Source organism: Anomaloglossus baeobatrachus, chromosome 4, assembly GCF_048569485.1.
Source record: "Anomaloglossus baeobatrachus isolate aAnoBae1 chromosome 4, aAnoBae1.hap1, whole genome shotgun sequence".
In the NCBI taxonomy this organism is placed as follows: Eukaryota; Metazoa; Chordata; class Amphibia; order Anura; family Aromobatidae; genus Anomaloglossus; species Anomaloglossus baeobatrachus.
The window spans coordinates 302,864,979-302,888,669 of NC_134356.1; the positions used below are offsets into that span (position 1 = coordinate 302,864,979).

Here is a 23,691-nt window from a genome sequence, read left to right on the forward strand (position 1 = left end):
CCGCTGTCCCCGCCGCTGCTCCCGATGCACCGCTGTCCCCGCCGCTGCTCCCGATGCACCGCTGTCCCCGCCGCCGCTCCCGATCCACCGTTGTCCCCGGAGCCACGCTCCCGATCCACCGTTGTCCCCGGCGCCATGCTCCCGCTCCACCGTTGTCCCCGGCGCCATGCTCCCGCTCCACCGTTGTCCCCGGCGCCATGCTCCCGCTCCACCGTTGTCCCCGGCGCCATGCTCCCGCTCCACCGCTGTCCCCGCCGCCGCTCCCGCTCCACCGCTGTCCCCGGCGCCATGCTCCCGCTCCATCGCTGTCCCCGCCGCCGCTCCCGATCCACCGCTGTCCCCGCCGCCGTCGCACCCACCTTTTTCAGCCGCTGCTGCCCCCGAATCGGCCCCCACTGTTCCCGATCGGCGGCCGCCGCCGCCGCCTCCTTCATTGGCTGCCCCTTCTCCATCGCCACACCTCCTATCCCTCCATGTGCTGCAAGCCACCCTCCCCCCACGTGGGGGGAGGGTGGCTTGCAGCACATGTGGGGGGAGGGTGGCTGGCTTGCAGCACATGTGCTGCAAGCCACCCTCCCCCCACATGTGCTGCAAGCCACCCTCCCCCCACATGTGCTGCAAGCCACCCTCCCTCTACATGTGCTGCAAGCCACCCTCCCCCCGGGGCCCCCCTCCTCCATGTGCCATCTCTCTCTCCCATCAGACTCTGCCCCCCTCCCCGATCTGCTGCCTGCTCTCTCCCATTTTCCATCTACTGCCCCCTCTCACCCTCCTCGATCTGTTGCCTCCTTCATCTGCTGCCTCTTCTGTCTGCTGTGATCCTGCTGCCTAGATCCATCCTGTAAGGTAGGTATCCCCATCTCACCTCCCTCCCCGCATCCTCTGCCGCTCCTCCATCCGCTGCGCCATTTCCCATCCATCCGCTCCGCCATTTCCCATCATCCATCCGCTGCGCCCTTTCCCATTCTCTGCCGCTTCTCCACCCGCTGCGCCCTTTCCCATCTTCCATCCGCTGCGCCCTTTCTCATCTGCCGCCCCGCCCTCTCGCATCGCATTATCCAGCGCAGTTGCTCGCTTCCAGACTGCAGTGGATGATGCGATGCGAGACTCGTGCATTGCTCTCACGTTTGGCACTGGTCTTAGTGGCAGGCGCTCATTTTTTTTTTTTTTTTTTTTTTTTTTTTTTTTTTTACTGATGTCTGTATTTTTTATTTCTTCGTCGCTCCATTGGGAGACCCAGACGATTGGGTGTATAGCACTGCCTCCGGAGGCCACACAAAGCATTACACTAAAAAGTGTAAGGCCCCTCCCCTTCTGGCTATACACCCCCAGTGGGATCACTGGCTCACCAGTTTTCGGCTTTGTGCGAAGGAGGTCAGACATCCACGCATAGCTCCACTGTTTAGTCAGCAGTAGCTGCTGACTATATCGGATGGAAGAAAAGAGGGCCCATATGGGGCCCCCAGCATGCTCCCTTCTCACCCCACCGGTGGTTTGTAAGGTTGAGGTACCTATTGCTGGTACGGCGGCTGGAGCCCACATGCTGTTTTCCTTCCCCATCCCCCTGAGGGGCTCTGAGGAAGTGGGATCTTACCGGCCCCAAAGCCCTGAGGCCGGGCTCCATCCACAGACCCATTGAACCTGCTGGATGTGGAGCGGGAGTGCCGTTCAGGGACATGGCCCTGCACCATTCAGGTACTCTGTGTCCCCGTACACACAGGCACAGCACACTCCAGACTTGCTGGGTGTGCTAGTGCGCCGGGGACAGTAAAGGGTTACAGTCACTGCAGCCTAGCTGAGTGACTTTATTTATTGGGAACTACCGCGCCGGACGCTCCGGGAGCGGCGGCGCGGCTGGGACTTGTAGTGCGCCGGGGACTTAGCGCCGACCGCGCTTTTACGGCGGCGGCGCTCATAAATCCAGTCCCCGGCTTTTGCGGCCTAACTCAGCTTCGTTCCCGCCCCCACCCTGTCAATCAGGGTAGGGGAGAGACGCTGTACAATCAGCAGCGCCGAGGGCTGGAGCCTTATTTACATGCTCCAGCCCTCTCACTAGACACTGTGGGACGCCGGTTTCCCGCTCTGACTTGGGGCACGCCCACGGCCCGCCCCTACTCACACGAGCTGGGGAAGGACGCCGGCAGCCATTCTTGCAGCCCGAGCAGGGAGAACGGACTCTGGGCAACCAACAGGAATGGGGCGACCACACACCCGCTTATAGGCGGGCGGTAAGCGGCACCTGGGGTGCTGACACTAAATACCGCAGTCTGTCTATTTGTATTTAAGTACACTGCATAGGTCGCTATTTCGGGCTATATGCCCTCTTAGATGGCGACACATCAGCAGCAGGAAAGCATGGGTGCTACGGCACAGGCTTTCTATGCTGCTTGTATTGCACGTACTGAAGTGTTCATGTGTATTTATGCTTGTTTGCTATACACTGCACTGTACGGTCACTAGTCTTGGCTATATTCGCCATAGAATGGCTAGACTACAGCAGCAGAAAAGCAAGGGTGCTGAGGCACAGGTTTTTTTCTATGCTGCTTGTATTGCAGGTGTTGCAGTGTTCATTTGTACTTATGCTTGTATGCTATACATTGCACTGTATGGTCGCTATTCTGGGCTATATTCCCCTAGATGGCTAGTCTACAGCAGCAGAAAAGCAGGCTTTCTATGCTGCTTGTATTGCATGTGCTGCAGTGTTCATTTGTACTTTATGCTTGTATGATATACATTGCATTGTACGGTCGCCATTCTTGGCTCTATAAGTCGGCAGCAGCATATAAGCAACACAGGCTTTCGATGCTGTTTTTGCTGCATGTGATACTGTTCCACGGCACTGCTCCCCATTGGGTGCAATGCTCCCCTGTAGCACTTGGTCAGCCGGGGTCTCTACTTGACGTGGCCAAAAGAACCACCTCTCAACCCTGTCCAAGGACAGGGACGGAGTTGCAATGGGATAGAGACTTGCAGTCCGGACAGGCCATGGGCAATCTGGATAATCGGTGCTCCGGGGGGGTCCCAGGAGGCTCTCTGTATGATGAGGTAGACGTAGCTCATCAGGACTTTGATCCTGACACCGCTCTCACTCCGGATACACCGGATGGTGACGCCATAAGGAATGATCCTATAGCGTCCATCAATGGAATGTTGGATCTTTTCTCCCTCAGCTCCCCCAGCGGAGGAGTCAGCTTCACAGCAGGAGAAGTCCCATTTCAAACTCAAACGTATATTGAGTATTGTTCTGGCCACGCTGACTGCAGAGAAGCAGTCCAGGAACACCACGCTTCCCAGATAAGCGTTTTCTCCAAACGTAGTAAGGATACACGTTATCACTTTCCCCCTGACGTGGTCAGGCGTTGGACCCAGGGTCCAAAGGTGGATTCTCCAATCTCCAGGCTTGCGGCTAGAGCCATAGTTGCAGTGGAGATGGGACTTCACTTACAGATGCCATTGACAGACAGATGGACTCTGGTTGAAATCTGTCTATGAGGCTATCGGCGTGTCGGTTGCTCCGGCATTCACAGCCGTATGGGCACCCTAAGCTTTTCAGCTGTTCTTGTGCAGCTGGTCTTGAGCACAAGTACATCTGTGCCGCAGGGGCGTCCGTAACCTCGCAATGTCTGCATTGCGACTTACCCTATTAATGCTGTCCTGGAAGGACAGCCGAGGTTTCGGTCCTTCCCAGGCTCGGGCAGGTCCCAATTGTCCTCGTCCAAAAGGGCTGAAAAGCCTCAGAGGGGCTCAGCTGCCGGCCGGGCTCAATCACGCCCAAGGAAGGCAGCCGGAGGAACCGCTACCAAGGCGGTCTCCTCATGACTCTCAGCTCTCTCATCTTTCCGCATCCGCGGTTGATGGCAGACTCGCTCGCCTTTGGCGACATTTAGCTGCCACAGGTCACAGACCGGTGGGTGAGGGACAGTGTGCCCACGTGCACAGGACAGAGTTCTGTTCTCGTCCTCCGACTCGATTCTTCAGAACGTCCCCACCTCCCCACCGAGCAGATGCTCTTCTGCAGGCAGAAGGAGTGGTAATCCCGGTTCCTCTTCAGGAACAAGACACGGTTTTCCTCCAATCTGGTTGTGGTGCCAAACAAGGATGGCTCTTTCCGTTCCGTTCTGGACCTAAAACTGCTCAACAAGCACGTGGAGGCCAGGCGGTTCCGGATGATACCCTCCGCTCCGTCATTGCCTCAATGTCTCAAGGAAATTTCCTAGCATCAATAGACATCTAAGATGCTTATCTCCACGTGCCGATTGCTACAGAGCACCAATGTTTTTCTACATTTCGTGATAGGAAACGACCAGCTTCAGTTCGTAGCTCTGCCATTCGGGCTGGCGACAGCCCCACGGGTGTTCGCCAAGGTCATGACGGCAGTGGTAGCAGTCTTGCACTCACAGGGACACTCTGTGATCCCTTACTTGGACGATATACTTGTCAAGGCACCCTCTCAAGAGGCATGCCAACTCAGCCTGAATGTTGCACTGGAGACTCTCCAGACGTTAGGGTGGATCATCAACTTCTCCAAGTCAAACCTGTCACGACCCAATCACTAACGTATCTTGGCATGGAGTTTCATACCCTCTCAGCGGTAGTGAAGCTTCCGCTGGACAAGCAGCGGTCACTACAGACTGGGGTGCAGACTCTCCTTCAAGGTCAGTCGCACTTCTTAAGACGCCTCATGCACTTCCTCGGGAAGATAGTGGCGGCAATGGAGGCGGTTCCGTTTGCGCAGTTTCATCTGCGTTCACTTCAATGGGACTTTCTCCGCCAATGGGACGGGAAGTCAACATCCCTGTACAGGAAAGTATCCCTTTCACAGACGGCAAGGACTCTCTGCAATGGTGGCTTCTTCCCACCTCATTATCATAGGGAAGATCCTTCCTACCACCGTCTTGGGCGGTGGTCACGACAGACGCGAGTCTGTCAGGGTGGGGAGCGTTTTTCTCCACCACAGGGCTCAGGGTCCGTGGACTCAGCAGGAGTCCATCCTTCAGATCAATGTTCTGGTAATCAGAGCAGTGTATCTTGCCCTACTAGCCTTCCAGCAGTGGCTGGAAAGAAAGCAGATCCGAATTCAATCGGACAACTCCACAGCGGTGGCATACATCAACCACCAAGGGGGGACACGCAGTCGGCAAGCCTTCCAGGAAGTCCGGCGGATTCTGATGTGGGTGGAAGCCACAGCCTCCACCATATCCGCAGTTCACATCCCCGGCGTAGAAAACTGGGAGGCAGACTTCCTCAGTCGCCAGGGCATGGACGCAGGGGAATGGTCCCTTCACCCGGACGTGTTTCAGGAAATCTGTCGCCGCTGGTGAAGGCCGGACGTCGACCTAATGGCGCCCCGGCACAACAACAAGGTCCCAACCTTCATGGCACGGTCTCGCGATCAAAGAGCGCTGGCGGCAGACGCCCTAGCGCAAGATTGGTCGCAGTTCCGGCTCCCTTATGTGTTTCCACCTCTGGCACACTTGCCCAGAGTGCTACGCAAGATCAGATCCGATTGCAGCCGCGTCATACTCGTCGCCCCAGACTGGCCGAGGAGGGCGTGGTATCCGGATCTGTGGCAGCTCACGGTCGGCCAACCGTGGGCACTACCAGACCGACCAGACTTACTGTCCCAAGGGCCGTTTTTTCCATCGGAATTCTGCGGCCCTGAACCTGACTGTGTGGCCATTGAGTCCTGGATCCTAGCGTCTTCAGGATTATTCCACGGGGTCGTTGCCACCATGAGACAGGCTAGGAAGCCCACGTCCGCTAAGAACCACAGAACGTGGAGGATATTCTTATCCTGGTGCTCTGCTCAGGGAGTGTCTCCCTGGCCATTTGCATTGCCTACCTTTCTTTCTTTCCTGCTATCTGGGTTAGAAAAAGGTTTGGCGCTCGGCTCCCTTAAAGGTCAGGTATCGGCGCTATCCGTCTTTTTTCAGAGGCGTTTGGCACGCCTTCCTATGGTGCGCACGTTCCTACAGGGGGTTTGCCATATCGTTCCCCCGTGCAAGCGGCCGTTAGATCCTTGGGATCTGAACAGGGTACTAGTTGCCCTCCAGAAGCCGCCCTTCGAGCCTCTGAGGGAGGTTTCACTTTCTAGACTATCCCAGAACGTGGCTTTTCTGGTAGCGATCACATCTCTTCGGAGAGTGTCTGAGCTGGCAGCGCTGTCATCCAAGACTCCCTTCCTGGTCTTCCACCAGGACAAGGTAGTGCTGCGCCCCATTCAGGAGTTTCTCCCGAAGGTGGTATCCTCTTTTCATCTTAATCAGGATATCTCCTTGCCTTCGTTTTGTCCTCATGCAGTTCATCGGTATGAGAAGGATTTACATTTGTTAGATCTGGTGAGAGCACTCAGAATCTACATTTCCCGCACGGCGCCCTTGCGCCGTTCGGATGCACTCTTTGTCCTTGTCGCTGGTCAGCGCAAAGGGTCGCAGGCTTCTAAGGCCACCCTGGCTCGATGGATCAAAGAACCAATTCTTGAAGCCTACCGTTCTGCTGGGCTTCCGGTTCCTTCAGGGCTGAAGGCCCATTCTACCAGAGCCGTGGGTGCATCCTGGGCATTACGACACCAGGCTACGGCTCAACAGGTGTGCCAGGCAGCTACCTGGTCGAGTCTGCACACTTTCACCAAACATTATCAGGTGCATACCTATGCTTCGGCGGACGCCAGCCTAGGTAGAAGAGTCCTGCAGGCGGCAGTTGCCTCCTCGTAGGGGAGGGCTGTCTTGCAGCTCTAACATGAGGTATTTCTTTACCCACCCAGGGACAGCTTTTGGACGTCCCAATCGTCTGGGTCTCCCAATGGAGCGACGAAGAAGAAGGGAATTTTGTTACTTACCGTAAATTCCTTTTCTTCTAGCTCCTGTTGGGAGACCCAGCACCCGCCCTGTTGTCCTTCGGGATTTTTGGGTTGTTTCGGGTACACATGTTGCTCATGTTGAACGGTTTTTTCAGTTCTCCGATGTTACTCGGAGTGAATTTGTTTAAACCAGTTATTGGCTTTCCTCCTTCTTGCTTTTGCACTAAAACTGGTGAGCCAGTGATCCCACTGGGGGTGTATAGCCAGAAGGGGAGGGGCCTTACACTTTTTAGTGTAATGCTTTGTGTGGCCTCCGGAGGCAGTGCTATACACCCAATCGTCTGGGTCTCCCAATAGGAGCTAGAAGAAAAGGAATTTACGGTAAGTAACAAAATTCCCTTCTTCGCCAAACTAATTTTTTTTGTATGGGGGGGTCTAGTTTCCAAAATGGGATCACATGTGGGGGAGCTCCATTGTTTAGGCACCTCAGGGGGTCTCCAAATGAAACATGGCGTCTGCTAATAATTCCAATCAATTTTACTGTGAAATGGCGCTCCTTCTCTTCTGAGCCCCGCCGTACGCCCAAACAATTGATTTCCACCACATATGAGGTATCGTCGTACTCAGGAGAAATTGCACAATACATTTTATGGTGCATTTTTTCCTGATACCCTTGTGGAAAAAAAAGCTACCTGTTTGAAAAAACAATTTTGTGGTAAAAAAAAAATAAAATATTTTCACGGCTGAACATTACAAACGTTTGTGAAGCCTCCAGGGGTTCAAAGTGCTCACTAAACAGCTAGATAAATTCCATGAGGGGTCTAGTTTCCAAAATGGGGTCAATTGTGGGGAGCTCCATTGTTTAGGCACTTCAGGGGGGTCTCCAAACGCAACATGGCGTCCGCTAATAATTCCAACCAATTTTGCTGTGAAATGGCGCTCCTTGCCTTCCGAGTCCTGCCGTGCGCCCAAACATTTGATTTCCACCACATATGGGGTATCTGCGTACTCAGGAGAAAATGCACAATATATTTTATGGTGCATTTTTTCCTGATACCCTTGTGATAAAAAAAGCTACCTGGTTGAAGCAACAGTTTTGTGGTAAAAAAATGTTTTTTTCTTTTCACGGCTCAACGTTATAAACTTCTGTGAAGCCCCCAGGGGTTCAAAGTACACATCAAACATCTAGAAAAAATATTTGAGGGCTCTAGTTTCCAAAATGGGGTCACTTATGGGGGAGCTCCATTGTTTAGGCACCTCGGGGAGTCTTCAAACCCGACATGGCGTCCGCTAATGAGTGCAGCTAATTTTGCACTCAAAAATTCAAATGGCGCTCCTTGCCTTCCGAGTCCTGCTGTGTGCCCAAACATTTGATTACCACCACATATGGGGTATCTGCGTACTCAGGAGAAAATGCACGGTACATTTTATGATGCATTTTTCCTGATACCCTTGTGAAAATACTAATTTTTATGGCTAAAGTAACATTTTTGTGTTAAAAAAGTAAAATTTTCATTTTTTCGTCTACATTGCTTTGGTTGCTGTGAAGCTCCTAAAGGGTTAATAAACTTCTTGGATGTGGTTTTGAGCAGAGTGAGGGGTGCAAATTTTAGAATTGGGTCACTTTTGGGTATTTTCTGTCGCCTAGGTTTCTCAAATCACTCCAAATGTGATGTGGTACCTAAAAAAATTTTTTTTGTAAATTTTGTTGGAAAAATGAGAAATTGGTGATGAACTTTGAACCCTTCTAACTTCCTAACGGAATTTTTTTTTTTTTCAAAAATTGCGCTGGTGTAAAGTAGACATGTGGGAAATGTTATTTAGTAACTATTTTGTGTGACATATCTCTCAGATTTATGGGCATAAAATTTCAAATTTTGAAAATTGCAAAATTTTCAAAATTTTCGCCAAATTTCCGAAATTTTCACAAATAAACGCAAAACATATTGGCCTAAATTTACCACTGACATGAAGTACAATATGTCACGAAAAAACAATCTCAGAATCGCCAGGATCCGTTGAAGTATTCCAGAGTTATAACCTGTCAAAGTGACACTGGTCAGAATTGCAAAAAATGGCCGGGTCTTTAAGGTGAAAACAGGCTGGGGGCTGAAGGGGTTAAGGTCCTTGTCCTATTGGAAGGTGAACCTACGCAACAGTCTCTAACAGGTTTTCCTCGAGGTATTTGGCTCCATCCATCTTCCCACCAACTCTGACCAACTTCCCTGACTCTGCTGAAGAAAAGCATCCCCACACCTATGTTTGACAGCGTGGTTGGTGTTTTCAGGATGTTGTTTAGCTCTATTTTGGTCTCATCTGATCAGAGCACATTCTTACACATGCTGGTTGTGTCTCCTACATGGCTTTTTGCAAATTGCAAAAAGGAGTTCTTATGGCTTGGTTTTCAAAATGGCTTTATTCTTGCCACTTTTCCATAAAGGCTTGATGTATGATGTATATGACTGATGGTTGTCCTGTGGACAGAACCTCCAATTTCACCTTTTGCATCTCTGCAGCTCTTCCAAAGTTACCATGAGCCTCTTGGCTGCTTCTGTAATTAGCGTTCTCCTTGCTTGGGATGTTAGTTTAGGAGGATGGCCATGTCTTGGTAGGTTTGCAGTTGTGCTATACTTCTATTTTGGATGATGTATTTAACAGTGCTCTGTGAGATGTTCAAAACTTGGACTATTTTTCTATTTCTGCTTTATTCTTTTCCACAACTTTATGCTTGACCTGTCTGATATGTGCTTTAGTTTTTTACATGCTGTTTGATCACTAATGTTCTCAAATAAACCTCTGAGGCCTTCACAGAACAACCGTAGTTATACTGAGAATAAGTTACAGACGGGTGGACTGTTTACTAATTATGTGACTTCTTGAGACGATTGATCACTCAGGATTTTATTAGCTGTATCAGAATATTGGGGCTGTATACAAATGTATGTAAAATCTTCAGATGTATATTCTTAAAATGTTTACAAAGCCATGTAACATTTTCTTTACACTTGACAAATGCTTGATAGTTAGTGTTGGCCTACCCCGTAAAATCCCAGTAAAATTTGTAATTGAAAATTCAGCTCACCGAGTTGCTGTGATCCTGTCGCTGTCTGTCTGGTCCTGCGCACGGAAGGTTAGGCTGCCGGTTTCACATTCAGAAGGAAAAAAAGTCCAGCGCAGTCTTCAGAGTAAAAGTTAAAAATTGTCATATTTATTTGTTAAATCCATTAAAAATGAGTGGTTTACAGAGCAGTTAGGAGGAACATAGATTAAACCCCACAGAACTACGCGTTTCGACACATAGTCTTAGTCTTAATTACGAGAACATGATTATGTGTCGAAACGCGTAGTTCTGTGGGGTTTAATCTATGTCCCTCCTAACTTTCCTGCTGACCGCTCTGTAAACCACTCATTTTTAATGGATTTAACAAATATATATGACAATTTTTAACTTTTACTCTGAAGACTGCGCTGGACTTTTTTTCCTTCTGAAAATAAAATTTGTAGGTGTAAGGTGAAAATGCAGTATGGGCTTTGACTTCGAGAACTGCTCCTTTCACAGCGATCCGTTACATTCTGATAAAGATCTGGAATAAGGGAGCGAAACGTGAACTTATTTATAATGGGATTACAAGGTTAAACTCTTTCACTATTACTTCACATTCTCCTGAGTACCAAGTTCTAGATTACAGTTGTTGTCGTGGGATAAGAAATCTGCCTTCAGTGGATGCTTTGTCTAATACAGTACCCATCCTGGGACAAGCTATCTAATAAGTACACTATACGGGTATTGAGTGCTATCAGATATAATAAAATCACTTAATTTCTGTATTGTGAGAACAGGATCAGTTTTACTAGATTATTATATAATAATTAAGTCTGAGCAGACTAAGTTCTTAATTGTAGTTCCATAATGTCCCTTGATGTAAAATGCGTCAATTCTTTTATAGAAAACTGTAGTAGATTGATTAAATCCACAAATGATTGCCCTTAACCCATGAATTCCTATTAAACAACATAAAAGTGCTAGTGAAATATTAAAGCAACCCAACTCCAGTTTAGACCGCTACTGTTTTATGTGTGGCTCAAGAATGTTGGTTAAAGGACTTCTCCAGGAGTAGAAAAGAATATTCTTACAGTGGAACCTTGGATTATGAGCATAATTGGTTCTCGGAGTGTGCTCTTAAACCAAGTTACTCTTATATCAAAGCAAATTTTCCCATAGGAAATAATTGAAACACAGACAATTCGTTCCACAACCCAAAAATATTAACTGTATTTATATAAACTTATTACAGTAATACAAAATAATGTACTGTATTCATATAACATTATTACAGTGCACTAATACAAAAAGCTGTACAGTAAAAAACATAAATTAAACTGCACTTTAGCTTCCAATAGAATTATTGGTGTGCGGGAGGTACAGTACAAGCAATGGGCTGTACTGGTTAGCAGGAAGAAAGTACAATACTGTATCCACAAATGCATATTGCTAGACATGCTATATAGTATATACTGTACTGTACAATGGTATACTGTATACAGTAAACAGTACATATGGACAGAATATTACCTCCAGAGCTGGTCAGAGCACGGTGAAAGGACGGAACTGGAAGTGTGTAGAGTGGAAATTTGCTCTTATTGCAAATCATTGCTCTTAAACCAAATTACAAATTTGTAAAACTCTTTGCTTGTCTTGCAAAACGCTCTCAAACCAAGTTACTAATAAACCAAGGTTCCACTGTATTTGTTTTACCTATGAAGGTGTAATCGCTATACTACATTAATATGACCAAGGTCTTGTTTGTCTCCTGCCTGTATGTCTGCTAAAGATGTCTGAACAGTTCATACTATACGTTATCTCTGAGTCATTAACTTTGTTTTTTTTCTTGCAGATTTTGAGATGGTTTTAAAGCTTGAGCCTGGAAATAAGCAGGCCATAACAGAATTGTCCAAAATTGCTCAGGTGTGTACAGAGAGGCACTACTATTTAATAGGTGATGACTCTTACATAATATAATAGGGCATTTACTATGTGATTTTAGATTTTTTTTTTTTTTTTTGCGCTTTAGACAACACTGAGCTTCTCAAATAAGCATATGGTTTGGGTGAAAAGGGGCATGGTTTAGTAGGAGACACTGTGCACCAATAACGTAAGCCAACTAATAGGTGGTGAAATTGTAGGCTAGACAGTCTAAAAATCTGTCAGACTTATCAAACAGTATGAACCACTATGAGAAGTCTGGAGCTTTTTAAGGTTGTGTAAAGTGAATAATCCACAATGTATATGGAATAAACTAAGCAATATAAGAGTAGTGTCCTCCTTTGAGGATTTAAATTTTAACTAATCATAATTAATATTGTATTAAAGGGTACCTCTCAGTAGATTTATACTGAGCGAACCACAAACAGCATGATTCGGAGTCTGGCTGTGTGATTATAGCGCAGTATGTTTTATTCTAAAATGCTATATTTCAGAATAAAACTAAATTTGAACTTCCAGCCAGGCCTTATAGGAAGAGATCTGTCTAGTCCAATGCTGTCTTACTCAGTGATGTGGGATGGGGGACTAAAAGGCATCTACATTACTCTACTCTACAGCTCAGTCTCCCACTCAGCCTCACTCAGACTACAGATTGAAGACTTATGCGGGCGTCACACGAGACGATCTATCGTGCGAAATGTCGTCGGGGTCACGGTTTTCGTGACGCACATCCGGCATCGTTTGCGATGTCGTTTCGTGTGACACCTACAAGCGTCTCAGAACGATCGCAAATCGGTTACAAATCGTGTATCGTTTACATGTCGTCTATTTTTAAAAAATCGTTTATTTTCCTTTGGCCGGTTGTTAATCGTACCCGGGGTAGCACACATCGCTCCGTGTGACACCCCGGGAATGATGAACACAGCTTACCTGCGTCCCACGGCTCCCGCCGGCTATGCGGAAGGAAGGAGGTGGGCGTGATGTTTACGTCCCGCTCATCTCAGTCCCTCCGCTTTTATTGGCCGGCAGCTGTGTGACGTTGCTGTGACGCCAAACGTCCCTCCCCCTTCAGGAAGTGGAGTGCTTCCGAGGTCTCGCGCATGCCAGTGGCACTATCGCGTGACAGCACTGTGTAAAGCGTGAGCGCTGGTGAGGTGATTGCGCAGGCGCGAGATTATGGACTGCGCTGTGATTGTCATCAGCAGCGTCATCCAAGCACCCACCCATAATCTCGTGCCCGCGCTTTTCCCTCTGCCTCCACCGTTATGCGCAAGCGCTGGCCATATGAACCCACGTCACCTATTACCGCAGGCACGAGATTATGGACGGGTACTTGGATGACGCTGCTGATGACAATCACAGCGCCGTCCATAATCTCGCGCCTGCGCAATCACCTCACCAGCGGTCACGCTTTACACAGTGCTGTCCCGCGATAGTGCCACTGGCATGCGCGAGACTTCAGGAGCACTGGGCGGCATCCTCATGTATGGAAATGAGCAATGGGGGATGGCGTAAAGCGGCAGGAGGCGAATAACGGACGCAAGACAGCCCGCCCCCGTGACCATAAAAAAACATTTGCATACAAAAAGGTAAGACTTTATAAAGTATTTATTTAGGTCTCAAAGGGGGCACAATAACAACAGGAACCTTTCTGGAATGAAGCCCAGGAGCTGCAGAAGGGGAATCTTTTATGTTTATTGCGACATTTCTGCTGACAGGTTCCTTTTTAATGCACAAAAGATAAAGTGCTTAATATGTATAAAAATAGGAAAAAAGACATACATAAAACATTAAAAAAATATTGTAAAATAAAAGGTGGAAAAAACAGGAACGTTCTATACTTGGCAGTCATCTGTAAGAAAGTTCTTCCTTGGTCCCAGGGACCTGAATTAGAATGTGCACAAATCTAATTGGTTTGGGTCCCCAACTTGTGTCAACATAAAAGAAATAATCCTGTCATTCAAATCCAGTCCACCATTGGGGATGGGATGGAACATTATTCTTCTCCTTCCTGGGTGTATCCATGGGAGGTTCTTCATTACACATTCACACCACCTACTATCCCCTTCAACCATGTGTGATATGTTAGACATATGTATCTTTCCTGTTTTCACTAGCAGCTATATGTTCCCACTTGGTTGCATAATAAAGAATAAAGGTGGTGTGTGAGGTGTCGGAGGTGGTACTAATTGTGTTTCTCCAAGCAGGATTAGAGACATATTTACATTCTACAGGGATCATTAAAACATCAGGAGTCAGTGGAAGATATGCGGACTTAAGCGGGCTTTACACGCTACAATATCGTTAGTGAATTATCGTCGGGGTCACGGTGTTTGACGCACATCCGGCATGACACTTATGAGCGACCTTAAACGATCGCAAAAGCAATCAAAATCGTTTGCCGCGGAGAGGTCGTCCTGAAACAAAAAATCGTTTTCTGCTTATTAGCGATGTTGTTAGTCATTCCTGTGGCACCACACATCGCTGTGTGTGACACCGCAGGAGCGACAAACATCTCCTTACCTGCCTCCACCGGCAATGTGGAAGGAAGGAGGTGGGCGGGATGTTATGTCCCGCTCATCTCCGCCCCTCCGCTTCTATTGGGCGCCTGCCGTGTGACATCGCTGTGACGCCACACGAACCGCTCCCTTAGGAGGCGGTTCGCAGGCCAGAGCAACGTCGCAGGGCAGGTAAGTCCGTGGGACGGGTGTAAGCGAGATTGAGCGTCACTGGCAGCGATTTGCCCGTGTCGCACAACCGACGGGGGCGGGTACGATCGCTTGCGATCTCGCTAGCGAGATCGCAGCTTGTCAAGCCCACTTTAGACATGACATATTTTATACAATACAAAGAAATTACTGTTTCGACTCACCTGGTGAGGTGGATCCTCCAAGTCCATGGTTTGTATGGGCACATGGGCGTCGGTACAGCAGGGTGGTGAGGGACTCCGGAAACAAGTAGTAGAAGCACTGGAGGCCGGAGGGAGACAGGAGACCAGGAAGCTGGTTGTGGACACACTGAAGGCTGCAGGCAGAAATGACACAGGAACACTAAAAGTCTTAATGCCAAAACACAGGTGTGTGTTTTAGTAAGCCTTACGTACAGTCATGGCCAAAAGGTCAGGGGAGCAACACCCAGATCTGGGACATGTGCATAACAATTACAAAGGCCTATCTTCACTGCAGGAACCACATGAGACTAGTCATGTTTTTACCTATAGTCTCCCTTTGGCGCTCAGCCCTCAATTCCCCAGCTTCAGTTCACCTAGTCAACAGAGCAGCTCATCAGGTCTGCGCTGTCATTGGGGTGTCACTGCAGACGTCATGCAACACAACAGCTGGCTCTCTGCAGTTTCTGCAATTTGACAGTGGGCTCCCTGCTGCCTATCAGCATGACCTCAGCAAACCAATGTGAGGTCAGCAGAGGCAGGGGAAACGCCAGCAGGAGCAGTCCGTTACTGCAGAACAGGCAGGTTGTCAACTACATGTCTGTTGGTGTTTGGCCCCATACACAAAAATACGAAAGCTTTCTGACAATCCCTTTAATTGTTAAGTTATAATCATTCTTATTCTCGCCTTCAATATCCTATGAGTGGGCCTACATATTTACTCCTCTTTTTATATGCCTAGGAAATGAAAAAAGAATCAGAAAATATAAATCAGCAGTCTGCTGAAGAGAGTAAAGAACTTGACAAAGGGCGCATTGTAAAAGCAATAGAGAAACCGCCCCATCTAAGGTCAACTGTAAGTCTATACATACATATTAAAATGTGCATTGTTACACAATTGGTTACTATCAATGTGTAGTTTTTTTTGTATCTGTCAGCAAAATAGTATCAAATATATTTTAGACAATTTTTCAATACTATTGAAAAAGCAGCTTCTCCTTATGTACAGCAAAGCTTCCTCCATGTGAAGTGCTCACCATGGTTGTTAGCTTTAGCAGTTGGGTAGAACAAACAAGGAGCTACTTCTGTGACGTAACATGGTAAAAGCATGTTGTAGAGAAATTCTCATTGTATTGTATATAACCAGAACTATGCAATATCATGAAATAAGAATTGAGGTTAGAGTTAGATTACATCTTGTTATAGGGAGTTTGTTATGGGCTCAATACCTTAGGACTCCCATCCCAAGTTGTACCTGTTTCCTATGCTTTGGGAATTACCCTTATATTCCTAATTGGCTCCCTCTGATTTCCTACTTTATGATAAGGTTTCCTGACTATGTTCATTGCTCATACCACCTAGTATTAAGTGCCTGAAAGCTTTTAGTTCCATCCTGTAAAAGTGTTTCTCTGTTCTTTTTTGTGGTGCGTATTCTTTCTCTTTTATATGTTAAACTAGAAGGTGGCCCGATTCTAACGCATTGGGTATTCTAGAATTTATTGTGTAGTTACTGTATGATTTTTGTTACATATATGCGTTGTGTGTATTGCGTTGTTTGTGGAGCGCTGTGTGTCTGCAGCGTTGTATGTGTGTGTGGTGCTGTGTGTGTTGCGCGGTTTGTGTGTGTGTTTTGGGTGGAGGTATGTTTTGTGCAGTGTTTGTGTGTTGCGCGGTGTGTGCGTCTATTTGTGTGTGCGGCGTTGTGTGCAGGGCTGTGGAGTCGGAGTCGGAGTCGTGGAGTCGGAGTCGGAGCTCATTTTGGTGGAGTCGGAGTCGGAGTTGGAGTCGGTATAAAATGCACCGACTCCGACTCCTAAAATATATAATAAATTGGGGACAGGAGTGCAATGCAGAATGTGCTGAATATTTTACTAAATAATAACATTTAGTATAATGCTTATATTTAAGTGAAAAATTTATTGTAGTATAATGTGAACATCAGACATTTAATTGTTTTTATGATACAATAATCAAGATATTTGGATAGAACATAAAATATTTATTGGATACAACTTTAGAACACAAAAAACTAATAAATTGTAAATATGTAATATTATATATATATACACAGTGTATATACACACACAAGATATATATGTAATCTACTGTATATTACATAGTGTATTACATATTTACAATTTATTACAGTTTTTTGTGTTCTAAAGTTGTATCCAATAAATATATTTTATGTTCTATCCAAATATCTTGATTATTGTATCATAAAAATTATTAAATGTCTAATGTTCACATACACATATTCATGTACTACAATAAATTTTTCACCTAACTATAAGCAATATATGTAGGAGTCGGAGTCGGAGCCGGAGTCGGAGTCGGTGCAAGAGAATTTGAGGAGTCGGAGTCGAAGGTTTGGCTTACCGACTCCACAGCCCTGGTTGTGTGTGTGGGTGTCTGTGTAGGGCGGTGTTTGTGGTTCCCAGTGTGTGTGTGTGGTGTGTTGTGCGGTGTGTGTGTTTTGGGGGGAGGTGTGCAGCTCCATCCCCCTTGCTGCGCACTCCCCATCGTGCTTCATCCCCCTTGCTGCGCACTCCCCATCGTGCTTCATCCCCCTTGCTGCGCACTCCCCATCGTGCTTCATCCCCCTTGCTGCGCACTCCCCATCGTGCTTCATCCCCCTTGCTGCGCACTCCCCATCGTGCTCCATCCTCGATGCTGCGCACCCCCATCGTGCTCCATCCTCGATGCTGCGCACCCCCATCGTGCTCCATCCTCGATGCTGCGCACCCCCATCGTGCACCATCCTCGATGCTGCGCACCCCCATCGTGCTTTATCCCCCCCCATGCTGCGCACCCCCCATCGTGCTTCATTCCCCTATGTTGCGCACCCCTCAGAGAGGAGTATAATAGGAGGACTATAATAGGTGGAGTAGTCCTGGGGGGAGATGACTATAATAGGTGGAGTAGTCCTGGGGATAGAGGAGTATAATAGGAACAGTAGTCCTGAGGGGAGAGGAGTCTAATAGGTGGAGTAGTCCTGGGGGGGAGGTGTCTAATAGGTGAGTAGTCCTGGGGAGAGGTGTATAGGTGCCCAATGTGTGTGGGGGGCGAGGCCGAGCGGCCAATGTGTGCCGGGCGCGGGGCTGAGCGGCCAACGTGTGTCGGGGCCGAGCTGAGTAGCCAATGCGTGCGGGACCGAGCCGAGCGGCCAGTGCGACGGTTGTCACTGTAATGACGTCATTTTGGAGCAAGACAGACAGAATAAGGCATTTATATATATATATATATATATATATATATATATATATAATATATAATATAATATAATGTGGGACCCTAAGGGGCCCATGGTAATATTGGTTCCAATGAGATATGGGAGGGGTCCTTGTGTTATGCATAAGTTGTTCGTCCTAAATTTGTATGTAAAAGTGTTCAATGAAAACAATGATTTAAAAAAATAAAAAAAGGGGTAGTCTGTTAGCACCGCATGAGTGGTCTAACCAAGAACAGGCCTTGGTGTGGCCAAATATTTAACTTTTACTGTCATTTTTAATTTTTATTTTGTAAATAAATAGTACACATGAAAATAAGCAACTTTTTTGTTATATTTTATCAGACAAATTTGCTTCTTTCTCTGCCAGAGTTGACCAGTCATTATCAAAATGCTCAATTCTGAGGTAAAACCTGTATTCAGTGAAGACTTTCCCATTACTGAGAGAGGAGATGAGAGCTTACTGATGAGATTTTATGATGGAGGAGGGGTGGAGCTATGCTTCTAGTTCCTCCCTCTGCCTCTAGCTCCTCCCTCTGCCTCCTCCCTCCTCACATCCTCAGAATCTCATCAGCACCAACTGCCATCTTCTATCTCAGTAATGGGAAAGTCTTCACTGAACACAGATTTGACCTCAGATTTGAGAAATTTGATAATGACTGATCAATCCTGGCAGAGAAGCAAATGTGTCGAAGATATGAAAATAAGCAGCTTTATAATATATGTACTGTTGATTTATAACATAAAAATTGAAACGACGGTTACACTGTAAGTACACCTTCGCACCTACTTGTTTTCCATTGATCTCTGCCCTTTTCTGACTCTATAAAGCCAGAGCTGTCAATCAAAGAACAGGTGAGGGTGGAGATGGATGGATGGATGGATGACCAGTAGTCAGGAAGGTGCACCTAAATGTTTGTCCACACAATAGGTGCTCCAAGTGCATGTATTTGGTTTGAGCAGTTACCCTTAAAAGGGACTATGTGCACACACTTTTTATTTTCTAGTTCAGTTTTGTCACAAAAGTGTATACCTATCCTTATGCCAGCAAAGTCAATGAGAATTCGGCAGTTTGTGCACATGTTGCTTAGTTTTTCCTTGCAGACTTGGTGCAGAAAATAAATTGCATCATGTCAATTCTTTCAGCTTTTTCCAGAGATTTCCCAAAATGCATGCACATCTCACATGCAAAAACCACACTGCAAAAAACATGCGCTTTTTTTTTCTGCCAGGAGATGCAGATTTGGTGCAAAAATTTCTGCATCCAAATACTCCAGCGTGCGCACATAGCCTAAACATCTCACCAGGCAGGTGAGATTAAATGGATGTCCTTTGGAAATATAATGTTCTTTCCAGCAGAGGTCAGTCATGGATGTAATGGGGAACAGAATTTCAGTTTTCTTCCTGTACTACGAGTTTACCTTTCTCAAAATCAAATACGATGTCATTGCACTTGCTTATTTAGCAACCTGTTTTACTCTATTTATTTAGTATAACTGAATGAGACTCAGACCATATGTTAATGCCTTAAAGTTAGTGATGGGTGAACTCTGACTGTAAAATTCGGAATCCGTACCACATACCTAGTATCCATGCACCGACCCGGATAATGTTTAAAAAAATAAATGAAAGAAAATAGGGAATAAGACAGGAACATTATGGAGAGTCTCCCGCGCAGCTGTAACACTACCAACATACGTATTCAGTGCTTCCCCCACCCACCGGCAGTCCCTGCATCACTGGTTACAGGTAGACTGCACCACCACCCTGTTTGAAAGCGTGCGTGACTGCTTGGAATCACACATGCTGTCTGTATCTCTCTATGGTAGTGTAAAAATAAATAAATAAAAAAATTGGCTTAGGGTCCCTCCATATTATGATACCCAGCACAGATAAAGCATAAGGCTACAGGCTGCAGCCCCCGGCCGTGTGTGTTATCTTGGCTTTGTATCAAAATAATAGTGAGTCCATGCAGTTTTTTTTTTTCTTTTTTTTTGTTTGTTCTTTAATTAATTATTTAAATAATTTAAAAAAAATGGCATGCAGTCCCCTTCCAATTTTGATACTGAGCCATGGTAAAGCCGACAACTGGGGGCTGGTATTCTCAGGCTGGGGAGACCCATGGTTATTTGACTCTCCTCAACCTAAAATTAGCAGCCTGCAGCCGCCCAGAATTGTCACATCCATTAGATGTGACAATCCCGACACTTCACACTGCTCATCCCAATTGCCCTGGTGTGGTGGCAATCGGGGTAATATTAGGGGTTAATGACAGCTCACTGTTACCGCTGAACCCTAGGTTAGTAATGGGAGATGTCTACAAGACCCCCCATTATTAATCTGTAAGTGAAAACAATCACAAAAAACGAAAAAATCGAGAGATTCTGTGTATAAATTAAGTTTGCATATAAATAGGCAGATACACAATGTATATCCAGTGCATTTGTTAAATAGCCTCCTGCTTCCATAGTCTATGTATACTATGCTTGTACAGCCTCCTAGAAAAATAGTTATACAGAAGTCTTAATTCTCAGAGTCTAGTTCTTTAGTTCTAAAAGATACAAAAGGCAGCTGTTTAATAAATACTAAACTGTAAAGAATAAAATCAATCAGAACTTCTGAATGATGTTTGCTTTCTAAATGTGATCATTTTTGTGGGTTATAATAAAAGTGATCTAGGAAATGAAAGCTGTGCTATGAGAAGTAGCTATAGGCAACAAAGACTTTCTCATAGGGGAACACTTGTGTTGTTTTCCTTCTTTTTGAAGCTGTGGTAGACTTTGCAGTATCACCATACTTACTTTTTGTTTTACAAGTGGGTCAGTGGGTGACATTCAGCTATTTGAGTATACGGTAATATTCATTAGGACCTTATTCGTATATTTGTACAATAATCTATGATATATACACTACAGTTCAAAAGTTTAGGTTCACTTAGATATTTCCTTATTTTTTAAAGGAAAGCACATTTTTTTTCAATGAAGCTAACATTACATTAAACAGGAATACACTCTATACATTGTTAATGTGGTAAATGACTATTCTAGCTGCAAATGTCTGTTTTTTAATGCAGTATATACATAGATGCCCATTTCTAACAACCACCACTCCAGTGTTCTAATGGTACATTGTGTTTGCTAATTGTGTTAGAAGGCTAATGGATGTTTAGAAATCCCTTGAAAACCCTTGTGCAAGTATGTTAGCACAGCTATAAATAGTTTTGCTGATTTGAGAAGCTATAAAACTGACCTTCCTTTGAGCTAGCTGAGACTCTGGAGCATTACATTTGTTGATTCCATTAAACTCTCAAAATGGCCAAAAAAAGAGAAATTTCATGTGAAGCTCGACAGTCTATTCATGTTCTCAGAAATGAAGGATATTCCATGTGAGAAATTGCCATGAAACTAAAGATTTCCTACAATGGTGTGTACTACTCCCTTCAGAGGAGAGCACAAACAGGCTCTAACCAGAGTAGAAAGAGAAGTGTGAGGTCCCGGTGCACAACTGAGCAACAAGACAAGTACATTAGAGTCTCTAGTTTTAGAAATCGACGCCTCGGAGGTCCTCAACTCTCAGCTTCATTAAATAGTACCTGCAAAACGCCAGTGTCAACATCTACAGTGAAGAGGCAACTCCAGAATGCTGGCCTTCAGGGCAGAGTGGCAAAGAAAAAGCCATATCTGAGACTGGCTAATAAAAGGAAAATATTAATATGGGGAAAATAACACAGACATTACACAGAGGAGGATTGGAAGAAAGTGTTATGGACAGACGGATCGAAGTTTGAGGTGTTTGGATCACACAGAAAAACATTTGTAAGATGCAGAGCTACTGAAAAGATGCTGGATGAGTGCCCGATGCCATCTGTCATGCAAGGTGGAGGTAATGTGATGGTCTGGGGTTGCTTTGGTACTGGTAAAGTGGGAGATTTGTGCAAGGTAAAAGGGATTTTGAATAAGGAAGGCTGTCCCTCCATTTTGTAACGCCATGCCATACCCTGTGGGTGGACAACGCTTGATTGGAGCCAATTTCATCCTACAACAGGATAATGACCCAAATCACACCTCCAAATTATACATGAACTATTTAGGGAAGAAGCAGGCAGCTGGTATTTTGTCTGTAATGGAGTGGCCAGCCCAATCACCAGATCTCATCCCTATAGAGCTGTTGTGGGAGCAGCTTGACCGTATGGTACGCAAAAAGGGCCCATCAAGACAATCCAACTTGTGAGAGGGGCTTCTGGAAGCATGGGGTGAAATATCTCCGGATTACTTCCGCAAATTACCAGCTAGAATGCCAAAGGTCTGCAAAGCTGGAATTGCTGCAAAGGAGCATTCTGTGACGAAAGCAAAGCTTGAAGGAGAAAATTATTATTTCAAGTAAAAAAAAAAAATCATTATTTCTAACCTCGTCAATGTCTGGACTATATTTTCTATTCATTATGCAACTCATTTGATAAATAAAAGTATGATTTTTCATGGAAAAGACAAAATTGTCTGGGTGACCCCAAACTTTTGAACTGTAGTGTATGTAATCTATGGGTAACCTCATTAACCCCTTCACGACCTTTGACGGATACATCCGTTATGGTGCCCTGGTACTTAAAGACCCATGACGGATGTATCCGTCATGGCGAAATTGCGGCAACGGAGCCCTGGTGACTGCGATCGGTTCACACAAACCGCAAATTTGGGAAGGAGGGGACCTGTGCCTGACCTCAGGAGACGTGGTGCCTCCTCCCCAGACCTACGGAGGCTGTGATTAGCTGACGAATGACGAATGCCGCTCAGCCAATCACAGCTACTGTAATGTTTCAACCATTGAAAGTGGTTTAAACATTGAAATCCAGCCATGATCAGTGCAGCTATAGCACTGACCATTGGCTGGAGTTGGGTGACCTCAGCTGGATCACCCTCCCCAATCTCCAGCAGCTCTGATTGGAGAGACCGGCCTTGTGACCGATCTCTCCAATCACCGTGGACCTGTTGCCGGTGACCGCCCCCCTCAGCTTCACTTGTCGGTCCTGGAGCATGCCAGTACAGTGTATACAGTAAAATGGCATGGCGACAAGCTCCGTTCCCATGCTATTATGTGACCGGAGCATGGGACGCGGAAGTTGCCGCGCTGCCACTGTACTGTATCAAACCGGCGAAAAGCCTCCCGATCCGCCGCCCTCCTCCATCTGCCACCGCTCTCCCCGATCTGCTGCCCGCACCCCCACCTCTCACCCCCGTGATCTGCTGTCCGCCCCCTCACCCCTGTGATCTGCTGTCCCCCCCCTCCCACCCGTGATCGGCTGCCCGCCCCCTCACCTCTCACCCCCGTGATGTGCTGCCCGCTCCCCCCACCTGTCACCCCCGTGATCTGTGCTCCCTCACCCGTCACCCCCGTGATCTGTGCTCCCTCACCCGTCACCCCCGTGATCTGTGCTCCCTCACCCGTCACCCCCGTGATCTGTGCTCCCTCACCCGTCACCCCCGTGATCTGTGCTCCGTCACCCGTCACCCCCGTGATCTGTGCTCCGTCACCCGTCACCCCCGTGATCTGTGCTCCCTCACCCGTCACCCCCGTGATCTGTGCTCCCTCACCCGTCACCCCCGTGATCTGTGCTCCCTCACCCGTCACCCCCGTGATCTGTGCTCCCTCACCCGTCACCCCCGTGATCTGTGCTCCCTCACCCGTCACCCCCGTGATCTGTGCTCCCTCACCCGTCACCCCCGTGATCTGTGCTCCCTCACCCGTCACCCCCGTGATCTGTGCTCCCTCACCCGTCACCCCCGTGATCTGTGCTC

The 23,691-nt window shown here is 46.8% G+C and overlaps 1 protein-coding gene across 2 annotated transcripts in view; it reads left to right on the forward strand.

The window, feature by feature from the left end:
• The window catches only part of RPAP3 (RNA polymerase II associated protein 3), a 205,862-nt gene that overhangs the window by 117,958 nt on the left and 64,213 nt on the right, over positions 1 to 23,691 (forward strand). For both annotated transcript variants that reach the window (XM_075344953.1, XM_075344955.1), the window contains 2 exons: positions 11,695 to 11,765; positions 15,413 to 15,526. In XM_075344953.1, coding sequence (XP_075201068.1) covers positions 11,695 to 11,765; positions 15,413 to 15,526 — 185 coding nt within the window. The remainder of the gene's footprint in view (positions 1 to 11,694; positions 11,766 to 15,412; positions 15,527 to 23,691) is intronic.